Source organism: Dasypus novemcinctus, chromosome 27 (assembly GCF_030445035.2).
Source record: "Dasypus novemcinctus isolate mDasNov1 chromosome 27, mDasNov1.1.hap2, whole genome shotgun sequence".
Lineage (NCBI taxonomy): Eukaryota > Metazoa > Chordata > Mammalia > Cingulata > Dasypodidae > Dasypus > Dasypus novemcinctus.
The window spans coordinates 14,602,303-14,623,318 of NC_080699.1; the positions used below are offsets into that span (position 1 = coordinate 14,602,303).

Below are 21,016 nucleotides of genomic sequence, written 5' to 3' on the forward strand. Positions count from 1 at the left end.
CTGGCAGATGTGAAAAATCTGAGTCACCGCCAAGTGCACTTTCCAGTTGAGGGAGAACAAGGCCATGCTTTGCCTTCTCGTTGCAGTTCTTGTGCTGTGAACAAGTATCCTGCTCGTGGTGTATTTAGTGCCATGTTGTTTGAATTTCTGTGCTTTTGTGGGACTTCACTGTTTAAAATAGCCCCCAAGCATCATGCTTGGTGTTCCTAAGCACAAAAAAGCTGTAATGTGCCTCCCACAGAAAAGGTGACAAGCTTCCTTCGGGCTTGAGTTATAGTGCTGCTGGCTGCAAGTCCAGTGTCAAGGAATCAGCAAGAGGCATTAAATAAGGCGTCTTCAAGCAGAAACACACATGAGGAGTACGTGTTGATCTCCAGTTGAGAGGCTCGCAGCTACCTAACCCTTTATTTCCCCTAGGAGCAATGGCTCATCATTTGCTAATTCATTGTTTGATGAGGGTGCTCTCTAGTACCTAACCACCACAGATAAGGAGAATCAACTATAAACTGGATATTGTTGGAGAGTGCAAATGACTCAGAGCCCCTGAACCTTAATCCAATGCCTTGTTGTGTTATCAAGACATTCAAGATTATAGGTTACCCTGTGACTTCCAGGCTTTGTTCTCAGGGTTCCATCCCCAGGCCACATGGGGGCTGCCTGAAGGTAAGCTAGGGCTGCGTGAACCCCCTTTCCTGCTGGCTTGACCACCAAGCGAAAACCACCGGCGAAAGGTGGTGGAAGTCTTCAGGGCTGAACCTGTTTGTTCCCTGCTGGATCCCCAGGATTCAACAAAGTCTGGCACATAGGAAGTGCCCAATAAATTGGCACCTTGAGTATTTTTTGAATCTCTCTCACCCAGAGGCAGATTTCACAGGCTGGGAGAGGAGAGGGCAGGCAGAAAGCCTAGAAGAGAGAGGAGACATGCATATCTGGCTTCTCCTCTCTGCAGGATGCTGCAGCTTCCACCAGCCACTGACGGCTGCCCAAGTTTGATATATGCAGTCCCTTTTCAAACATGAGCCACAGCTCGAGCACATAACAACTAAGTTCTGGGAAAGCCTCCTGGACTGTGATGTTGCCTTTGAGCAAAGATAGTCTAAATCCAGACAAGTCATTTTTCAAACATATTTACACCAGGGGATGGAATATCTTTATACTTGATTAGTTTTCTGCAATAATGAAAAGTAAATCCACTATTTATTGATATCTTTTCTGCGAGCTGACTAGTTGGCACAATCTCTTGGTACTCTCAATTTCAGTTATGTTTATGAGATGGGGTGCTTGGTAGAGGGAGGATATAGGCAATTACACTTCCCAGACTTATAAAAAGCAAGATGCTTTTCAGTTTTTTACACATATATGTATGTATATTATGTGTATATTTATATATTTCCCCCACCCCCACCCCAGTGTGAGAGCAATATAAGGAAATTTCCACCTGCTAATAAATCAGGACTCAAACTCCCAGTTTTGTTTTCTTCACTGAGGCTGGGGCGCAGATCTTTCAAGGCTGAGAAATTATTCCCATGTGAATAATTCCAGTTAAAGTTCTTCCCATGACCCAGCAAGAACTGGAAATGTTGGAATGGGTAATGTATGTATGTATGTATTTATAGGAGGTACCAGGGATTGAACCTAGGATCTCGTACATGGGTAGCAGGTGCTCAGCCACCAAGCTACATCTGCTCCCCGGATTAGAATTTAAATTCTAATTTCTCCTTCTTTATCTGGCTCTCAGAGTCTTTCTGTAGCACTACTCCCAGAATGACAGGGCAGAGTAGGATAAGCTGTGACACGAGAGCTTACAGAATGTTCCAGGCTTCAGAGGAGAGAGAATACCATGCCTCTGGCTGGGCAAATGGTACTTGGTAGTTAGAAGAAAGTGAAACAAAGTGAGAGCCAGGAGTGGGGAGAGAAGCTGGACTCCAGCCAGTCCAGGAGTTTTTAATTCCTTCACCGGGTCTTTACGGAAGGCCTGCTACTGCAGGCCCCTCGCCTGTCTGTGGTGACCCTCTCCTCCAGGCCAGGACTCGTCTGCCCTTCTCCCCCTCGGCTCCTCCCAGGGCCTCTGAGGTGGCACCTGCCCGGCATTCCTGCCCAGTCGAATGCGTCTTTCCCCCAGGTCTGACGTTCCATCTGGGCCGTGCCGTTTGGAGGGCAGGAGCGCAGGCCCTCCAGCCGCTGGGGCCGGACCACGCCTTTCAGCCAGCACCGAGGGCTGCCAAGTGGGCATGTGCGTTAGGCCCCAGAGACCCACTGAGAGGAGAAGCTGCTCAGATGTTTTGCCTGTTTTCTTCTAGTGGTCGTGCACACACACAGATGACTTTAAGGAAGTACAGTAACAGAGTAAGTACCATTCTGTATTCTGCTTTTCAACATAACAGTGCCTCGAGCATCTTCCTCCATTGTTTCTTTGATAAGCTTGAGGTGTCTGCATGACAACTGAGGTAGTTAGAAATGTAGAACTAAAATGGCACACTGGGTGGGATATAATTATCTCTTCATAATTGTCATTTGTAATAACCGCTCTCTTATTGGATACTTAGATTTTTTATTTTTTTAAAGATTTATTTATTTCTCTCCCCTCCACCCCCGACCCCGGTTGTCTGTTCTCTGTGTCTATTTGCTGCGTCTTCTTTGTCCGCTTCTGTTGTCAGCGGCACGGGAATCTGTGTTTCTTTTTGCTGTGTGCTCTTGCTGTGTCAGCTCTCTGTGTGTGCGGCGCCATTCCTGGGCAGGTTGCGCTTTCTTTCGCGCTGGGCGGCTCTCCTTACAGGGCGCACTCCTTGCGCGTAGGGCTCCTCTACGCGGGGGACACCCCTGCATGGCAAGGCGCATCAGCACTGCGCACGGGCCAGCTCCACACCAGTCAAGGAGGCCTGGGGTTTGAACCTTGGACCTCCCATGTGGTAGATGGATGCCCTAACCACTGGGCCAAGTCCGCCACCAGGTTTTTTTTTTTCTAGGTAGTGGGGGCCAGGGATTGAACTTGGGACCTCATATGTGGGAAACTGGTGCTCAACCACTGAGCCACATTGGCTCCCCTGAGTTTGTTTGTTTGTTTTGCTTGTTTGTTTTTAGGAGGCACTGGGAACCAAACCCGGGACCGCCCATGAGGGAAGCAGGTGCTCAACCGATTAAGCTACATCTGCTCCCTAGATTCTTAGATTTGAAATTTCCTGCTATTTTGCTATAATAGGTAATGCTGCAGCAAATATCTGAAAGTATGTATCTTGTTTTTTTCTCTACTGAGTTATTTCCTCAAGGAAAAGGTGGTTTAGTGGAAAGAAAACACGTTTTAGAGACAGAAAGTTCTAGTTTCAAATTCCAGCTCTGCCTTTTATGGACTAGTGACCTTGGGCAAGTTCCTTAACCTTGCTGAATCCAGTTTCCCTCTGGAAGAAGCGGTTAATAACACTCACCCAAAAAGGGATGTTGGTGAGGATTATTCTATGGTGATAGATAAAAAAGTTTCAAGAAAGACCTAGATTTGAATTCTGGCTCTGATGCCTACCTTGGACAAGATACTCAACCCTTTTACCCAGGGGACCTAATCTCTGGACTGACCATGTGATAGCCAGGCCCTGAGCCTCAAGAGACTTCAGCTCCTACACTCTGGTTTATTGGACTTACACCACTCAGCTAACATGGAGTTGAAGAAGGTCAACCACCACACCATGGAGCCTAGAGTGCCTACAACTGAAAGGAGGATTGCATCCAGCATCCATGTGGAATCTAAGCCCCCTCTTGATATAGATGTGGAGTGGACACAACCATTCCAAGGTCCACAGGATGGAGGAATAGAGTATGGATTAGAGTGGCCTTACTGATATTCTATTCATGAACTATTGTGATTAGTAATGGAAGAAAATGTGGCACTGGTGTGGAGAAGGTGGCCATGGTGGCTGCTGGGGGTAGGGAATGGGAGGAAGAGATGAGATGTGGGGGCGTTTTCAGGACATGGAGTTGTCCTGGGTGGTGCTGCAGGGACAGTTACCAGACATTGTATGTCCTCCCATGGTCCACTGGGTGGAATATGAGAGAGTGAGGGCTATGGTGTGGACCACTGACCATGAGGTGCAGCGGTGCTCAGAGATGTATTCACCAAATGCAATGAATGTCTCATGATGATGGAGATTGTTGTTATGGGGGGAGGAGTAGGGTGAGGGGGGTGAGGGGGTGGGGGGTATATGGGGACCTCATATTTTTTTAATGTAATATTAAAAAAATAAAGACAAAAAAAATAAAAAGAAAAAAAAATAAAGAGTGTACCTAATGGGGTTATTGGGAGGACTCATTAAATATATATAACATGTTTCATATGATTCTTAGTATACAGTAAGGGCCCAATTAATGTAAGCTGTTATTATTATCACAATAATTACTATTATTACATAAAGACCCAGCTATCTCCTTCACCTCAATCTCCTACAAATGAGAAATATTCAATTATTGGATTATCAGGTCAAGGGTAAGGCATATCTTTACAGATATTGCCATAAGCTCACCAAAAGGATTGTGACCAATTTACAATGCCACTGACAGTATACTGAAGCTATCGATTTCACGAGAACATTCATCAACAGTTTCCTGGTATTTTTAAAGAGGTATTTCAAGGGTCCTTCAATTTTTATTTCTTTATTACTTTGAAGATGAATATTATCCCATGTTTTGTTTACCATTTGGATATCTTCTGGTGTAAGTGATTTATTTATTATTTATCGCTTTATTTTTCAGTGAGAAGGTGGTTTATTGCACATGCACAAGGAAGGAACTGGGGGAATCTTTCCCGAATCAGTTCAAAGTGAGAATGGGAGCTAGGGTTTTTATGGGCAAAAAAGAAGAGGGAGAGGTGAGAATAAAAACAATTAAAAAAAAAAAAAAAAAAAAGGAAAGGGAAAAAAAGTGATGCTTCCAGGGGCCTTGTGAGGAGGGTGCATGCAATTTCTCAGTCCTGCCTTGTCTCAAGCACAGTAAAGCTGTCCTTGGCGTCAGAGCTGATAAACCCGAGTTTAGATACGGCTGCGAAGGGGCCTGCGCGCAAGGTCTTCACGCCTCCCATCTCTGCTCACCGCTTGGGAATGTCGAGGTTTTTTCTTTTCTGAGGAACCCTGCAGGTGTACTGGGCCACAAGGTGCTCCTGACACCGCTCTGCCAGGTTTTGCTTTGAGACATTATCTTATTCCTCTAGGCAGAACTTGTCCCAGGACCCAGACTCGGGTCAGGGCAGTAAGTTCAGCCTTTTGGGTTGATGTAGCTGGTGGCAGGGGTTTGGCCTCCAGCACTTCCGTTAACGTCAAGCCCGTAAAACGGCTCCTGGCTGATCACATCTGCAAATCGGGTTCTTTTAAAAGGATGTCCCTCAAATCTGGTCAACTGGAGAACACCTCCTTAGTCACCTAAATGCAGTCATGCAAAGCAGGTCCACTGGATTCTGGTAACAGCAGAGCTGGGTTTAGAACTGTAGAACTTGGGTTGATCTTCTCAGTCTTTAACGGGGAGGTCTGCGACAGCCTTCCCTGGGATGCCAGACAATCATACCTCAGAGGTGACTTGTTCTAAACTATGGGCTGGTACCGGTCCTTTTCAGGGTCTTTGGCTTGTAGGAGTTTTAAGTTACCTATTCAATTCTGCATTACTATCACCACCATCAAGACTTTTTTTAAACCTCAAAATCCTTACCTTGAATTAACTAATTAAAGAAATAGCTATCGGATGACTAGCTACTGACTAGCACAACGCAAGGTGCTGGGAAACACTGTCAGCAGAAAGAGATGGTGTCCCTGTCCTCAGCGTATCTCATCCACTGAACTCATCTTTTCATGTGAAGAGTCAATGGCAGAGCAGCGAAGGTCTGTGTTCCAGAGATGGGACCCTCCAGCCTGTGTACATGATGCATGTGGATGGGGAAGACACGCAGGCAGGGGCCACCCTGGGAGCTTTCCTCACTTGTGAGCTCTGCCAGCACAGTGTGCAGATGACACGGAAGACAGCCTGGGTGAGCTGCTCCAGGTACACCAGTTGGCCCAACAACAGACATTTACTGTCTTGGTTTTAAAGGCTGGAAGTCTCACATGAAGGTGTCGGCAAAGGCATGCTTGCTCCTGGACTTGACATTATCTGGTGTTGGCAGACCTCCATCCCACGGCCATCTCCTTTCTGGCTTGCTCTGACTCCTGCCTTCTTCCTGGGGAATGGTTTATTTTTCTTTTTTTGCCTATTTATCAGTTGGAATCTTGGTGTTTTCCTTGAAAATTTGAATAAACTCTTTATATATTAGAAATATTAACTATTGTATTTAATACAAATACTTTCCCAGTAGCTGGAGCCAGAGAGGTGTGGTACAGATTGGGGGTGGGAGGGTGGGTTTGAGATTGGGGTAAAGGCTCTGCATATCCACAGGCATTTCTGTTGTTTCCTGTCAGGTGAACTCAACTAGTCCCACAGCTTTACCAGCCACCTCTGGTCAGCTCTGGCCCTGCGTGCCAGTCTAGTTCTGTACAGCTGACTAACTGTAGGATATTTCTCCTAGTTGCCTTGTAGACACTTCAAACTTGTTACAGATATAACTCATCTGTTATCCCCCAACCAGCTAACTTTCAAAAGTTTCCCATTTGGTCCCTTATTGTCCCAGTCAAGAGATCTTGAGGCTATTTCTCAATATAGTAAAGAAGGGGAAACGGACTTTGGCCCAGTGGTTAGGGCGTCCGTCTACCATGTGGGAGGTCCGCGGTTCAAACCCCGGGCCTCCTTGACCCGTGTGGAGCTGGCCATGCGCAGCACTGATGCGCGCAAGGAGTGCCGTGCCACGCAAGGGTGTCCCCCGCGTGGGGGAGCCCCACACGCAAGGAGTGCGCCCGTGAGGAAAAGCCGCCCAGCGTGAAAAGAAAGAGCAGCCTGCCCAGGAATGGCGCCGCCCACACTTCCCGTGCTGCTGACGACAACAGAAGCGGACAAAGAAACAAGACGCAGCAAATAGACACCAAGAACAGACAACCAGGGGAGGGGGGGGGGAATTAAAATAAATAAAATAAATCTTTAAAAAAATATATATATATATAGTAAAGAAGCCTCCCAGACTTTCTCAGACAGGCCTCTTGCGCTGTCTCCCAAATTATACCCTTGCATTATAAGTCATGTGTCCTGGTTTTTTATTTGGAAAATACTATGATCATATATATCAAGAAAATGGGCAGGAAAGGATGCCAGATTGACATGTTACCTGCAGTATTTGCTACTAAAACCCAAACATCTGAGCCTGAAACAGCAAGTAGGCTGAGCAATCCCATGGACACTGTTACCCTGTCACAGGTATTTGATAGTGGGAGCCAGGAATAAACCAGAGGAAAATAAAAGTACCAGAAATCATTGTTTTGAGCATTTGGCCCAAGCACCTCTTTTCCTTAAACTTTTTTTGTATTTTAATAGGGACAATTTTCAAATTCTTTATGTGATTATTTTTAATAGTTTAATAGAAGACTGGTTTTAACATTTTGACCTTTTCTGCTGATGCTTCAGTTAAGATGAACGTGATGAAATCAGAAAATGTGTCTTAGCATCCTCTGATGTCTAGCCCAATGGCCTTTGCCACTGGTGTGTTGGTCCAGTTCCCTCTAGTTTCAGAAGTGGGCGCCATGAGCTGCTACAAAGGAAACTCAACAACGAGGTCCACATCAGGTCAAATACAAAAAGTCAAAATCCCCTTGAATGAAAATTAAAATAAATTACATTACTATTTCCAAGACAGTAGTTCATGAGAAACCAAACTGATAGCATCCCCAATGTAAGCTTCCCTGCCTCATAAACCTCCTCCCCTACATCCTCAAATGAACACTGGAGCACTTAGAGAAAGACCTACTTCCAATAACACACACTGACAGCAACCACGGTTTCCTAGACCTTTTGGAATATGTGTTGAACCAAACCCTATGCAATTCAAAGTTGTCCTTCCCAGGGCTGGCTGTGCCTGGGCCATGTACACTGGTAAGGGTTCATGCATGAGCGTGTGTGGGTGTGGACAGTCTGTGCTCAGGAGAGTCCTCTTTTGCATTGTTTAGGGGACGGTCCTCAGGCTTCAAATAGCATTCCTCTCAGCAGTCTGGGGTCCAGGGCATTCTAATTCTTCCTACAAAGACCAACTAAGGTTTCCCTATTTGAAGAGGGGAAGGGGAGTTTTTTTGGAGGGGGGAGAGGGAGCAGGATACCTGGAAAGAGGTGGGAACCCAAAGCTCACTTCAAATGGTTGCTCACCAACAAAATGGCTTTCTGAATTCTTTTTTTGGCCTCACAGTGATATCCTAAATTCCTTCCACAGTCATCGAGAGAAGGCCTTCAATGGATCGATTCCAGGATTGGTAAGAGAGTTCCTTTAATTCATTCTGGAATGTAACCCACACTTACCCAACAGGAAAACTGGATAATTGACATCCCTGGTAATTATCTCTTTCTGGGTTTCATTCACACCTAAGTAAGCCCTCACCTACAATACCACGTAGTAAGGTCAAGGGGGAAATGTCGCAGAAACTTCCAACAGCATAACACACGAGGAGACCTCCCCCCCAACTCCAGCCACCCCCGCGCATCACAGCCGCGTTCACCCCCACAAGCTTCCATTTGGCAAGGTTCTCAAACTCCTGTCCTTGGGAAGTGCCAGCTCTCCCGGGCCTCACTGTGGACATGAGATAGGGAGGGAAGTATTTCCTCAGATGCTTTGGGGCCAAGGAAGAGTGTTAAGAGAAGGATGAACTTCAGGGAGTGTGTTAGCACATGGACGTGTGGACCGCGAAGGGAGCAGCTGCCAGGGCGCATTCCGCCTTGAGCCCCCGCCTCATTTCCCTTCTGCTCGGAGCCTGACAGACCAGAGGAGACCTGGAAAGCGCATCAGGCGTCCCAAAGTACTTCGGAGACAAACAACATATTTTCAACTAGTCCGCAGGCCACAGCACGAGGCATGACTCGGTGGCGCCAGGAGCTGGGCCTCCAGGTGCGCCGCGAAGTCTCTGCCTGCCCCCGGCGCACGCCCGCTCCGGGGACACCGCGGCGCCAGGGTCCGCGCCCGGCCCCGCACACGCCCGCTCCGGGGACACTGTGGCGCCAGGGTCCCCGCCCGTGCACGCCCGCTCAGGAGACACCACGGTCCCGGCATCCCCGCACGCTCCCCACGCTCGCCCAGCTGCGGGGACACCGCGGCCCCAGTGTCGCCACCCGCCCAGCCCCCCACCCCCACCCCCGCACGCCCCGCTCCTAGGACACCGCGGCCCCTGGGTCGCCGCCCGCCCCCCCGCGCACACCCACTCCGGGAACCCCGCGGCGCCAGGGTCCCCGCCCGTCCCACTCCCGGGACACCGCGGACCCACGGTGCCGCCCGCCCCCCACGCCCGCTCCGGGGACACCAAGACCCCGGGTGTCCCCGCCCAACCCTGCGCATGCCCACTCCGGGGACACCGCGGCCCCAGGGTCTCCGCGCGGCCCCAGGGTCTCCGCACGCCCCCGCGCACGCCCGCTCCGGGACACCGCGGACCCACTGTCCGGCCCGTCCCCCGCGCACATCCTGCTCCGGGGACACCGCGGACCCGGTTCCCCGCCCGCCCCCCGCGCACACCCTGCTCCAGGGACACCGCGAACCCACGGTCGCGCACGCCCCCCGCGCACGCCCCCTCCGGGAACCCCGCGGCGCCAGGGTCCCGGCGCGCAGAGAAAAGGGAGAGGGGTTCGCTCGGTACCTGATCCTGTCCTTCTCTGCCCTTCGTAGCGCCTCGTTTCTCTCCAGCACCTGAAGGATCTTCCTGGCTTCTTCGTCATTTAAGAAGCCGAGATCAACCCCGCGAGGAACTTTCGTCATTTTCTCCCCTTTCTGGAAGTTTCGCTCAAGCCCCTTGGCGCCTCCGGTTACGACGGCATTTTTCAAAATCGAGAAAACGCGTTCCACGAACCTGATCCCATAGTCAGAAAGGAACCCGCCGCGTTGAAAACCTAGCACCACAGGGCCACACCTACGGGGCTCCCGGGACGACACCTTCAGGACAGGATTCTCGCAGCCTGTCCAACCCGGACGCGAAACCAAGGGCTGAGCCGAGAGCGAGCCAATCCCATGCCCGAGGGGCGGGGTGGTCGGCCGGCCCGGCCCCGCCCTCTCCCGGGCTCCCGGTCGCTCCTGACTGGTTCAGCAAACAACCCTCAGTGAGGCTTACATGTGGCTCCCAAGTGTTCGGCTTGGCTGTTGGCTGTGCCCTCGGAATTTTAGCTGGACTGGTAGAAGGAGTAAGAAGGACAGGGATTCGTGATGAATCCTCCCTGCCATAATTAAGATCCCACGGGAACTACAAGTGGCGGAAAGGCCACCCAATTTAAGAGACCCGGAAGGGCCGAACTCATTTCACAGCCTTGGGTGGGCGGATGACGCAGCAGGGCTGAAATTAGTGCGTCTATCCCTGGAAATAAATTATTTTGTCAAACCTCCCATCCCTCAGCTATCCTCTATTCCGTTGTCCCATACAAATAAGCCTCAGACTTAAAATGGAATGTTGGTGCTGTAGGTCTCTTAGGAGAAGTCAGCCCTGGGGCAAAAGGTGGTGGAAAGCACCTGTGTGGTTTGTCTGTAAAGTTCGATAATCTCTGTAAATAAACTGTTTGAGAGAAGTATTAAAAGTGCCACTTTCAAATACCTAATCCTTTGACAAAAGCAAAATATAATCCTGTGAAACCACAGAAATAGCTTAGCCTAGAAAGTCAGTTATTTCAAGATGCAATGAAGTATGGTGGAAGTTTCCAAAGATATTCACTTATATACACTCAAAAAAAAGAATTATCAGACTTTTCCCACAAAACATGTTGCTTCACTTCCCTTCCCATGTACGTATCTTTGTCAGATCTATTTTTCCTGCACCATTGCCATAATTTGGTCACTTCCTTATGTGGTGATAACCATTACTATTATTTAAAATGTACTTCCACGTGTATGTTCTCATTTCACGGCAAATAAACTCAATAGAGATTTTGTATCTTAAACAAAACATTATGTCAAAAATGGCCGTTTATGTTTTGACCTCTGGGCCCTCTGCTCACCTTGGTCATCATTGTTTAAGACACGCCTAGGCAGCTAGACACAAACATTCTGTGGGTGTCTGTTTGTTACTAGTACAAAGCAGGAACCACTTCTGGTCACTGGGCTTGTACAACACAGAGAACGGCTTTATAAATAGTCTCGGTGTTAATGGTGGTGGTTTGGGAATGCGCATCACATGTGGTGTCCCATTTTCCTACTTATTTCTGTGCTCATTTATTCAGCATTTACATGGGACCTTGTTCAGGTGGGCACTGCTGGGCTTTCCCCCTGCTCCCTGTGCCTCCCACCTGCAGGCATTGTGCACTATGAACAAGACAGACCTTGTCTGTAAGAAGTTTAAAATCCGGCAGGGAAGATAAAGCATTTGGAAAAATGACTACGTAACAAAGAAGAACGTGATAGAGACACAAGGACAGTTCCATGAGAGCACAGATGAGCCATGACTTCTAGTGGAGGGGATCAGGGAAGAGGACGTGGCATTTGAGTTGCAACTTGGAAGGTCAGATTTCTATTGTAAGAAAGAGAATGGTGGCCAGGAGGAGATGCCGTGATAGGCAAGGGGCACAGGGTGCTGACTGGCAGAAGCACACTCTAGGACTCTTCCCACAGTCCTTCAGTTCCACTGGGTGAGCAAAAACTTGGAAGCTAGAAAACACAGGGGCATATACAGGGATCGGTGAGTGATCTGTTTTGGCTAGAGCATGCATTCTCTCTGGGGCAATATTGCCCCTAAGAAGGCAAAAACTGGGTCTTGGAGAGTGAAAAACTTTTACTTTTTTGAAATGTTTAGAGTGTAGCTATACCCATTATACATAAACAGATATTTGGTATATCTGTATTATTAAAATTTCATGGGGGGGGAAGCAGATGTGGCTCAAGTGATTGAGCTCCCGCTTACCCCATGGGAGGTCTTGGGTTCAGTTCCCAGTACCTCCTGGAGAAGATAAGCAAGACAATGAGCTGGCGTGACATGCAGTTGCAGTGAACTGACACCACCAGATGATGCCACAAGGAGACACAAAGAGGAAAGACAATGAGAGACACAACAAAACAGAGCTGAGGTGATTCAAGCGATTGAACGCCTCTCTCCCACGTAAGTCCCAGCTTCAGTTCCTGGTGCCTCCTAAAGACAGGATGAGCAGACACAGAGAGCACACAGTGAATAGACACAGAGAGCAGACAGCGAGCGGAAAACAACAAGGAGGGTGGTAGAAATAAATAATTTTTAAAAAACTAAACTTACAGCGTAAAAAAAACTTCATGGGAGAGTAGGTGTAGCTAGAAAAAAATGTCTAAAAAGACTCCTTAAGAAAAATCTTTAGAAATGCTGGCGGAGAGGATAGGACATTTGAAGCATAAGGAATGTGAACTTCATTGTGTAAGCAAAGAGGAGCCAATAGAGGTTTTCAGGATGGCAGTGTTAGAGTTGAAATTGAACTTTGGGAGGATTACTCTGGCAGCAGAAGGCAGGATGAACTGAGTGAAAATGGTGGCAGGCCGATGCAGGCAAAAAGGAAAAGAGGATCTGAACTAAGGAAGAACTGGGAATAGAAAAGAGGGCTGGTTCCCAAAGACACTGGCTAGACTTGTTAACTCATAAGATGCAAGGCTTAAGAAAGAAGTAACAAGGATGTTGCAAGGGTTCAAGAGAAGTAGCTGAAACGAGGTATGGGATGATAGGAGAAACATAAAATTTGTGAAGGGATCACGAGTTCAACTTCAGTGTTATGGAGTTGGAGGTACGAAAGTACATCCACGTGGAGACGTCTCCAAGAGTGAGAAATGTGAGACTGGAGTTCTAAAAACAGGATGGAGAAGTAGATTTGGAAGTTACCTGCTTAAAGGTGCTTATCGATACCATGAGACTGTGTAAGATGACCACACCAAAGGGTGGATGGAGAGAGCAGAGGCTGAGTTCAGAACCTTGAATCCAAATCAGGGAATAAAGATTCCATGAAGAAAAGCAGCTTAAGTTCTCTAAACTTTAGGGTCCTTTTTTAAAACCTCTACAGTGAGGATAAGAATAAAACCAATCTCATAAGATTGTTGTAAAAATTCAGTGACGTAATGCATGTAAAGCAATTAACAAGTGGCGATGCTCAATTGATGGTAGCTATTAATAGTATTATCACACAGAGAAAGTCACATTTTTAAAGTAACATTTTCTTAGACTACAAAAGTAATACCTATAGGAAACGGACATGGCTCAACTGATAGTTTGTCTACCATATGGAGGGTCCAGGGTTTGATCCCCAGGGCCTCCTGACCCATGTGATGAACTGGCCCATGCGCAGGGCTGCCCCATGCAAGGAGTACCGTGCCATGCAGGGGGTGCCCCCACATAGGGGGGCCCCACGCACAAGGAGTTGCACTCCTTAAGTAGAGCCACCCAGCACGAAAGAAAGTACAGCCAGCCCAGGAATGGCGCTGCACACATGGAGAGCTGACACAACAAGATGACGCAACAAAAAGAAACACAGATTCCCAGCGCTCCTGATAGGGATGGAAGTGGTCACAGAGGAACACACAGCGAATGGACAGAGAGCAGACAAGGTGGGGGGGGGGTGAGGTTAAAAATAAATAAATCTTTAAAAAAAAAACCATAAACTAACAGGATGGTAAGTGCTATGAACCAAATAAGGAGGGTCATGAGTGGGTTGGGCTAAGGGTAGGAGGACTCCAGCAAGAGTGGTCAGAGAAGACACTGTGACAAGGCACCATTTGGCTAAGAGCTGAAGGATAAGAAGCCAGACATGTGAAGAACTGGGAAAATAAATGTACACATGTCTTTCAAACAGCTTGAGTTTAAATCAAGTATGGGTGAAAAATGGACTTATGTGCTATTCATAAAATCTTTTGGACCTATGCCATCCTCATGCAATAAATAATCCCTTGTGTTTCCTGCCCCAGATAACATGGCTTAGTGGTTAAGAGCATTTAGTATTTGTTCAACCTGTTATATGTCAGGTCTTCGGCCAGGTGCTGGAAACACAGAGGTACAGAGATAAATAAGGTCCCTGTCCTGGTAGCGTTTGCATTCCCTAAGGAAGAGACAGACAATGCGCATGTAAATAAGTAAAAGATTTGCAAATTGTGATAAGTGCTATGGAAAAAAGTAACAGGGTGATGTGGTAGGGTGGTCAAAGAAGCTACCATCAGGTGACACATACGTAGGGACCTGGAGGATGATGAGGAGACAGCCTTGGTAGGAGACGGGAGAAGGGCTCTCCAAGCAGAGGCAAGTGCAAAGACAATGAGGCAGGAGAGAGACGGGCATGGTCTGGGAGCTGGTATAAACTTGGGGAGGAGGAACACAAGAGTAGGGTGGGGAAGAGGCCCGAGAGCGTAAGCAGGTTAGTCCAAGGCGAGGGAGTTTAGATCTTATTGGAAAGCCATGGGCTTGGAGTCAGGAGTTCTGGGTTCAAACTTGGGCTACACGGTTTATTGCCATGTGCCCTGGGGAAGCTATTTTCCCTTCACATCTGTGAAATGAGCGTAATAATAGTACTGTGTTAATCGACTTATGGACCCTGCTATAGACATGTTCTTAATCTTAATCTGCGTTCCTGTAGGTCTGAATCCATTGTAAACAGGACCTCTGGAAGGTGTTACTTTTAGGTAAGGTTTGGTCCACTGGAATGAGAGTGGGTCTTCCTAATCTCTAGCACTGGAAGCGCAGCAGCTGGGAGATGGGCGTCGAAGGCCACCCTGAAAGAAGTGGGAATGGAAGAGCCCATGAAAAGAGAGGACCTGGCCAGGTGGCAAAAGACAGAGACATAAGCCACACCAGAAGCCAGCACCAGAAGGCTCAGATTCAGGGAGAATGCACACCGTGCCCATGTCTTAAGTTTGGACTTCTTCTAACCCCAAAACCACGAGCCCATAAATTCCAGTTGTTAAGCCAAAGCCCATTATGTGGTGTTTGTCAGGGCAGTCGGGCATGACAAACAAGGATCCACCTCATGGTTGTTGAATTAAATGAGATAATGCATGTGAAGTGTTCAGTACATAGTAAGACCACATGAAATAATGTATGCATGAGAGAGAGAAAGAGTCTGCGTGTCTGTGTGTCTGTGTGTCCTCCCCAGCAGCGTGGCCAGTCAGATTAGCTTCTGCCTGGTTTTCGCCTCATGCTCAGCTGGCTTCTGGGGTAAGAAAGGGTTTCAAGATGTCCTGTCTTCTGTCCTTGCCTCCAATCTGGAGGGAATCTTGCTTCTTGGCAGAATGCACCTCAAATCATTTGTGACATAAGGATTAAAACTATTTTTAATTGAAAATATGGCATGATGACATCAAGGCATTTTTGGTAAAAGGAGAAGACATTTATAAACCTACCATCCTAATTCAAGAACTATTTCCATGTTTGAACACTAATGTTAAAGCTCTTTTCCATATGTGTGCATATTTTGGTAAAGGCTTTTTATATAGTTCCTGAAATATCTCTGTAGAAGATTTCACAATCTAGCTGAAAATTTTTTTAAGTTAATGAAGTTAAGGAAGGCTCTTTGGGAACTTTAAAGTGTTTTTACAGAGATGGGTTTATTAATGACTTTTATATGACCTCAATATTTGATTATAGCGATTCTGTCTACTTCCATTGTGGTTGCTTTTCTTTTTTGACCCAGGAACCATTTATAGGGCTTTCCCTCATGGTTTATTAAATTGCCATGCCTTTATCACTCACTTGAAACTCCTTGCATTCTGCATCCATTTCCAGTGCATCCATCCGTTCACTCTGGGCTATATTAATTCATTTACAGTTATTTTTGCTCATTCATTCATTCAACAAATGTTTATTGAGTACCTGCCACATGCCAGGCACTGTGGTAGGGCTGCTCTTTAACTCTCTATTCTAGTTTCTTTTTTTTTTCCAGTTTAATTTCTCCCAAATTCCTGCTTTGTTCACTTAAAGCACCTATTCGGCCTCCATCACCTATCTTCTTTTTAAAAGAGTGTGTTCTGGGAAACGGACTTGGCCCAGTGGTTAGGGCGTCCGTCTACCACATGGGAGGTCCGCGGTTCAAACCCTGGGCCTCCTTGACCCGTGTGGAGGGGCCCATGCGCAGTGCTGATGCGCGCAAGGAGTGCCCTGCCACGCAGGGGTGTCCCCTGTGTAGGGGAGCCCCACGTGCAAGGAGTGCACCCGTAGGGAGAGCCACCCAGCGCGAAAGAGAGTGCAGCCTGCCCAGGAATGGCGCCGCCCACACTTCCCGTGCCACTGACGACAACAGAAGCGGACAAAGAAACAAGCCGCAGCAAATAGACACAGAGAACAGACAACCGGGGGGGGAGTTAAATAAATAAATCTTTAAAAATAAAATAAAAGAGCGTGTTCTATATAGATTTATGTTATCCAGAAATTTTCCAGAAAAGCAGGGACCTGAGGGATTCCTCTGGACTAACAGTCCTTCTTGGATGGTCCACCCCCTTCACTAAAACTATCTTTAACATAAAGTTGATTCTCAGGTCTCAGTAGGAAAAGGAAAGAAAATGGCATCCCAGCACCTCCTGAAAATACTGTGCAAGTCATATAAAATTTCCCAGGATGAGTTAAAATCACATTTTGCTGTTTTTTCCACTTTGATAAAATGATAAACTGCCCCAGTCTAGGCCAAATGTAAACTCAAGGCATCAAGCACAATGTCATTATTAACTCAATCTTCTCAAAATATTGAGGTTAAGTTTAGTGCCACATGACAATATTAAGCCAAAGGATCTGTAAACACTTGCAAGGAAGTCCATCTATTCTGATGTATATTCTTTTGTTCCACTTGGCTCTGAATGCCAGAACAAATATAATCTTCACCTCTGGGGGGAGAGAAGTTTTTAATAACCACCTACTAACCATAAGGAGCAAGACTTCCTTATGAATTGACCTGAAAGAACGAAAAGCTGTTTCTAGGGTAGCAAGGGCAGATGTTAGAGATCCGAGGGGAAAGGCTGCTGAGGTTTGGGAATGAGGTCTGGAAAGCATAACAGGGCTGTGCTACCAAGTAAAAATACACCCAAGATGATTCTAAGGGTCCAGGGTAGAAAAGAAGATGTTCTGATGGTCTCCAATTTTAGATATGTAGTTATTTTTGCTACATTTAAAGGGTGGGGGAGGCTGAATATTATTGCTGATTAAAGACAACCTATTTTCCTTCTATTCATCCTCCCCTCATTACCCTACCCAACTTCTTGGTATATTCTGTATTTATTTATGTCTATAACTGCAAATTAGAACTCGGAGAGATTTTCCCAGTGAGGAGGTCTGGACTCCAACTCCTTTTCTATAAGCAAGTGTTCTGGTTTATAGATGATGGATGGGGTGACAATATCAAGACGCTGAGTTTTGAAGAAGCGGATAGTGAAGAAAGGTGGTCAGACATGTGGCCTGGAGATGGATGTGGTGGTAAAGGAGAACATCAGTACCTGAGGGCGCTAAGCTTCCAGGGGTCAAAGGGAGGAAGGAAGTAAAAGAAGTAGCCCACACCTGTGGGCAAGGAGAAACTTGGGGGGCCCTGAAGTCTAAGTTAGTTTTTGGCAGAAGGAGGAAAGAAATCTCAAAGGAAGATCTGTTCTTGTGCAGGGAATTTTGATCAAGTTACTAGGAATATCAGAGATCATAATTAATAAGTGGGTTATAGAAAGAGGGCTGACTTGGGTAGCACTGAATTGGATAGGACCGACTCGGAAGGGCCTGAGAGGTTGATGGGCAGAGGGCCATTCTGCAGGAGCAAGAGCCCAGAGGTTGGGAGTGGGGTCTCAGATGGTAGGAAAAAAATTCTGGGAGAAGAGTATTGAACCAATCCTCCCCAAAGTTCCAGATGGAAGAGTGGTGTGGTGGTAGAAGCACCTTGAAAGGAGGCTCTAAGATAAGAGAATCTTTTGCTGCAAATGAATTTTAGCTACGGTTTCCAAAAGGACTTGATCCTAAAAGCAGTGACCCTGCAGTTTGGGTTCTTATCTTACAGTCTCAGGGTCTGAGCAGCCCTGGGCTGAGGTTTACAAATGAAAGTAGTGGGAAATAGCTGCCTTGGGGGCTCACAGGAGGAGTGGTGTCCTTATAAAATTGGACTGCAGGGCTACCTGTGCGGCGAGCTGGCCCAAGCAGAGAGCTGGCCCACGCAGAGTGCAGGCCCGCACGGTGTGCTGGCTAACACGGAGTGCTGGCCCACACAGAGTGCTGGCCTGTGCAGGTGTGATGGCCCACACAGAGTGCTGGCCAAAGACACAGAGGAGAGACAATGAGAGATGCAGCAGACCTGGGAGCTAAGGTGGTGCAAGAGATTGAGCATCTCTCTCCCACTCTGGAGGGCCCCAGGATCAGTTCCCTGTGCCGCCTGGGGGAAGGATGGGCAGACAGAGAAGAGTGAGCGGTGGATGGACGCGGAGGGTGGACGGACGGTGCAAGGCGGGGGGGGGGGGGGGGGGAGAGGGAAGGGGAGGAGAAATAAATGAATAAATCTTTAAAAAAGAAAAAGAAGGTTTAGAATGGTCAGATTTGGGAGTCCTGGACTATTTTTCAAGCTTGATAAGACACTTAGATAAGTGCTAATTTTTGTTAGTTTAGTATTTGTTTCTTGGTGAGAGGCAATATTAGAATTAGTTATATGTTTGGAAGCTTCTAAGTACCAATTAAATATCTCATTCTGGTTAAAAAAAAAATTGGACTGCAGGGTATGTTCAAGCAGTGGCCCCCAACTGGAGGCGATGTTGCCCCCACCCCCACCCCAGGGGACATTTGACAATGTCTGGAGACATTTTTAATTGTCAGGATGGTTGTTGCTGGCAACTAGTGGGTACAGACCAGGGATGCTGCTACTCATCGTACAATGACAGGGCAGTCCCCCTCCCCCCACCAAAAAAAATTATCTGGCCCAAATGTCAGTAGTGCTGAGGTGGAGAAAGCAGGTATTAGAGTGCTTTGGAGTCCGACAACCTGGATTCTGGGGCATCACCTTCTACAGCAAACCCACCAACTACTTGGCTGTCAAGCCTCACCAGGACCTGATCCTGGTAAATCCCTGCACACCTACCTTCGCCAGCTCTCTATTCCAGCAGCCGGTCTCCTCGTGGTCCCCGACTTTGCTCTTAGACTCTTTCCCTGCCTTGTGCTTTCCAATCTCCTCCACTGTCCTTTTCTAAATCCCGCCCATCTTAAGGCTCAGGTCAGCTTTACTTCCCTATGAAGCCCTTTGTGCCCGCTCCAGCCAACTTGCTCCACTTCACCAAAAGCTTATTGAGTCTATGAATCAGTGGCACACAACTTAATACTAAGCTATTCATTAATTTTTTCTTACAGTTTATATTTTGACTCTCTAATGGGATAGTCAACTCCTGGATTTTAACCCTCCTAAAGACAGGAAGAGTTTCGTACTAAAAACTCAGCTAAACTAAAATCCATGCTGTGCAGCAATGCTCCAAAATGTACTCGTCAAATGCAACGAATGTACCACACTAATGAAAGTTGTTGATGTGGGAGGAGTGGGGGTGGGGTGGGGAGTGGAGTATATGGGAGCCTCTTATGTATTTTTTAATGTCACATTTTGTGTGATCTATGTATCTTTAAAAAAAGATTAAAAAAAAAAAGAGACTCACCGTGCCCGGGCGTCTTTCCCAACCCCTCCCCGTGATTTGCCCCTACCTGACTACAGGCTGTCCCCAGCCTGCCTCTGCCCATCCAGATTTCATCACAGACACAGCACTCTCCTTTGCTCTTTTTGTTTACCTCTCCTCTCCTCCTACTAGATGAAAAGCTCTGTGAAGCAGGAACTACATCTTACTATTTTTACTTTACTAACTCCTTCCTCTCTGCTCTTTGTTCCAGGTTCAACTTTCTTATGCCTCTGCAGATTTTTAAAATTTACAAACCATTGAGGCCATTTCTATTTACCTTCACAGACTACAGAGACCTTAAATGATGGGCTTTTCACCAGGGCCACCTGGAAATCATCAGCTGAGTCTCAGCAGAAAATACAAGAGAATTAGGAGATAGAACAAACATGTGCACAGAGGCTCTTCTCAGGATATTCTTTGAAATATAAATCTGAGGACAAACAGAACCTCATGGGCTGTTCCAGCAATTGACTGGTAAGTACGACACAGATATCACACGTTAATAGTAAAAATATTACTATCCACTGTAAGTTATTAGAGAAAGGGAGGAAAAGTCTCATTTCTATTTGTTCCCTTTATCCTCTGCTTGTTACCCACATGCCCTGAAGAGCTGGAAGAACTGAAAGATAGAATTCTAGAATTCTATGCTAGTAATAAAGTAATATTAACAGAGTAAACGCCTTAATTTTAAGGCTCCTGAAGGCAGGAAGTTACATAGTAAAGGCTCAGTTCAAGGTTCACCTGTAGTTGAAACTTTTTCCTTAATTGATCATTTATATAATTCTCAATTAGTAGTAATTGAGAATGAGAATTATTTTTAAAACTTAATTCAGCCTATGTTTCTTCAGTCTTGTGTTTTTTAGTGTGGGAGAATATGGAGTCAACTGGAAAAGAATCCATCATAATTTGTCCTCATTCAATGAACAAAACACCCTCTGAATTAAAACATTCTTCCTTCTACACATGACTGTCAGAGTAACAAACAATTGGAAACCATGTAATTACTGGTACTTACATCTGGGCAGCTGAAAATGATGGTAAGTCTGGCATGGTGGCTCTAGGGTGTGCTAAATAATTGTCTGAGTTTTGTTTGGCTCATATATATGCTCTTCTAATTTGCATATGTAATTACCCAAATACCAAGCAATTACCCACTTTCCTCACATGATGATTTACACATGTGAGGAATTCCTTCCCTTCACTAATCTTCCATACCTCCACCCAGAGTTGCATCAAGGAAGGGCCAAAGCTTGCCAATTGCCTTCTCTTTGACCAAATCGAGGGTCATTTATGGAGTTTTGGTACTGTGTCCTATTATTTTCCAGAGCTCTTCCTCATGAACCAATTTTT

At 46.7% G+C, this 21,016-nt stretch overlaps 1 protein-coding gene across 1 annotated transcript in view; it reads right to left on the bottom strand.

Annotated features, from left to right (window-relative positions):
* Positions 1 to 10,231, bottom strand: part of EXPH5 (exophilin 5) — a 98,693-nt gene extending 88,462 nt beyond the window's left edge. The window contains exon 1 of the mRNA XM_071212317.1: positions 9,723 to 10,231. Within this exon, the coding sequence (XP_071068418.1) occupies positions 9,723 to 9,841 (119 nt within the window). The 5' untranslated portion in view covers positions 9,842 to 10,231. The remainder of the gene's footprint in view (positions 1 to 9,722) is intronic.
* Between the last annotated feature and the right edge of the window lie 10,785 nt (positions 10,232 to 21,016).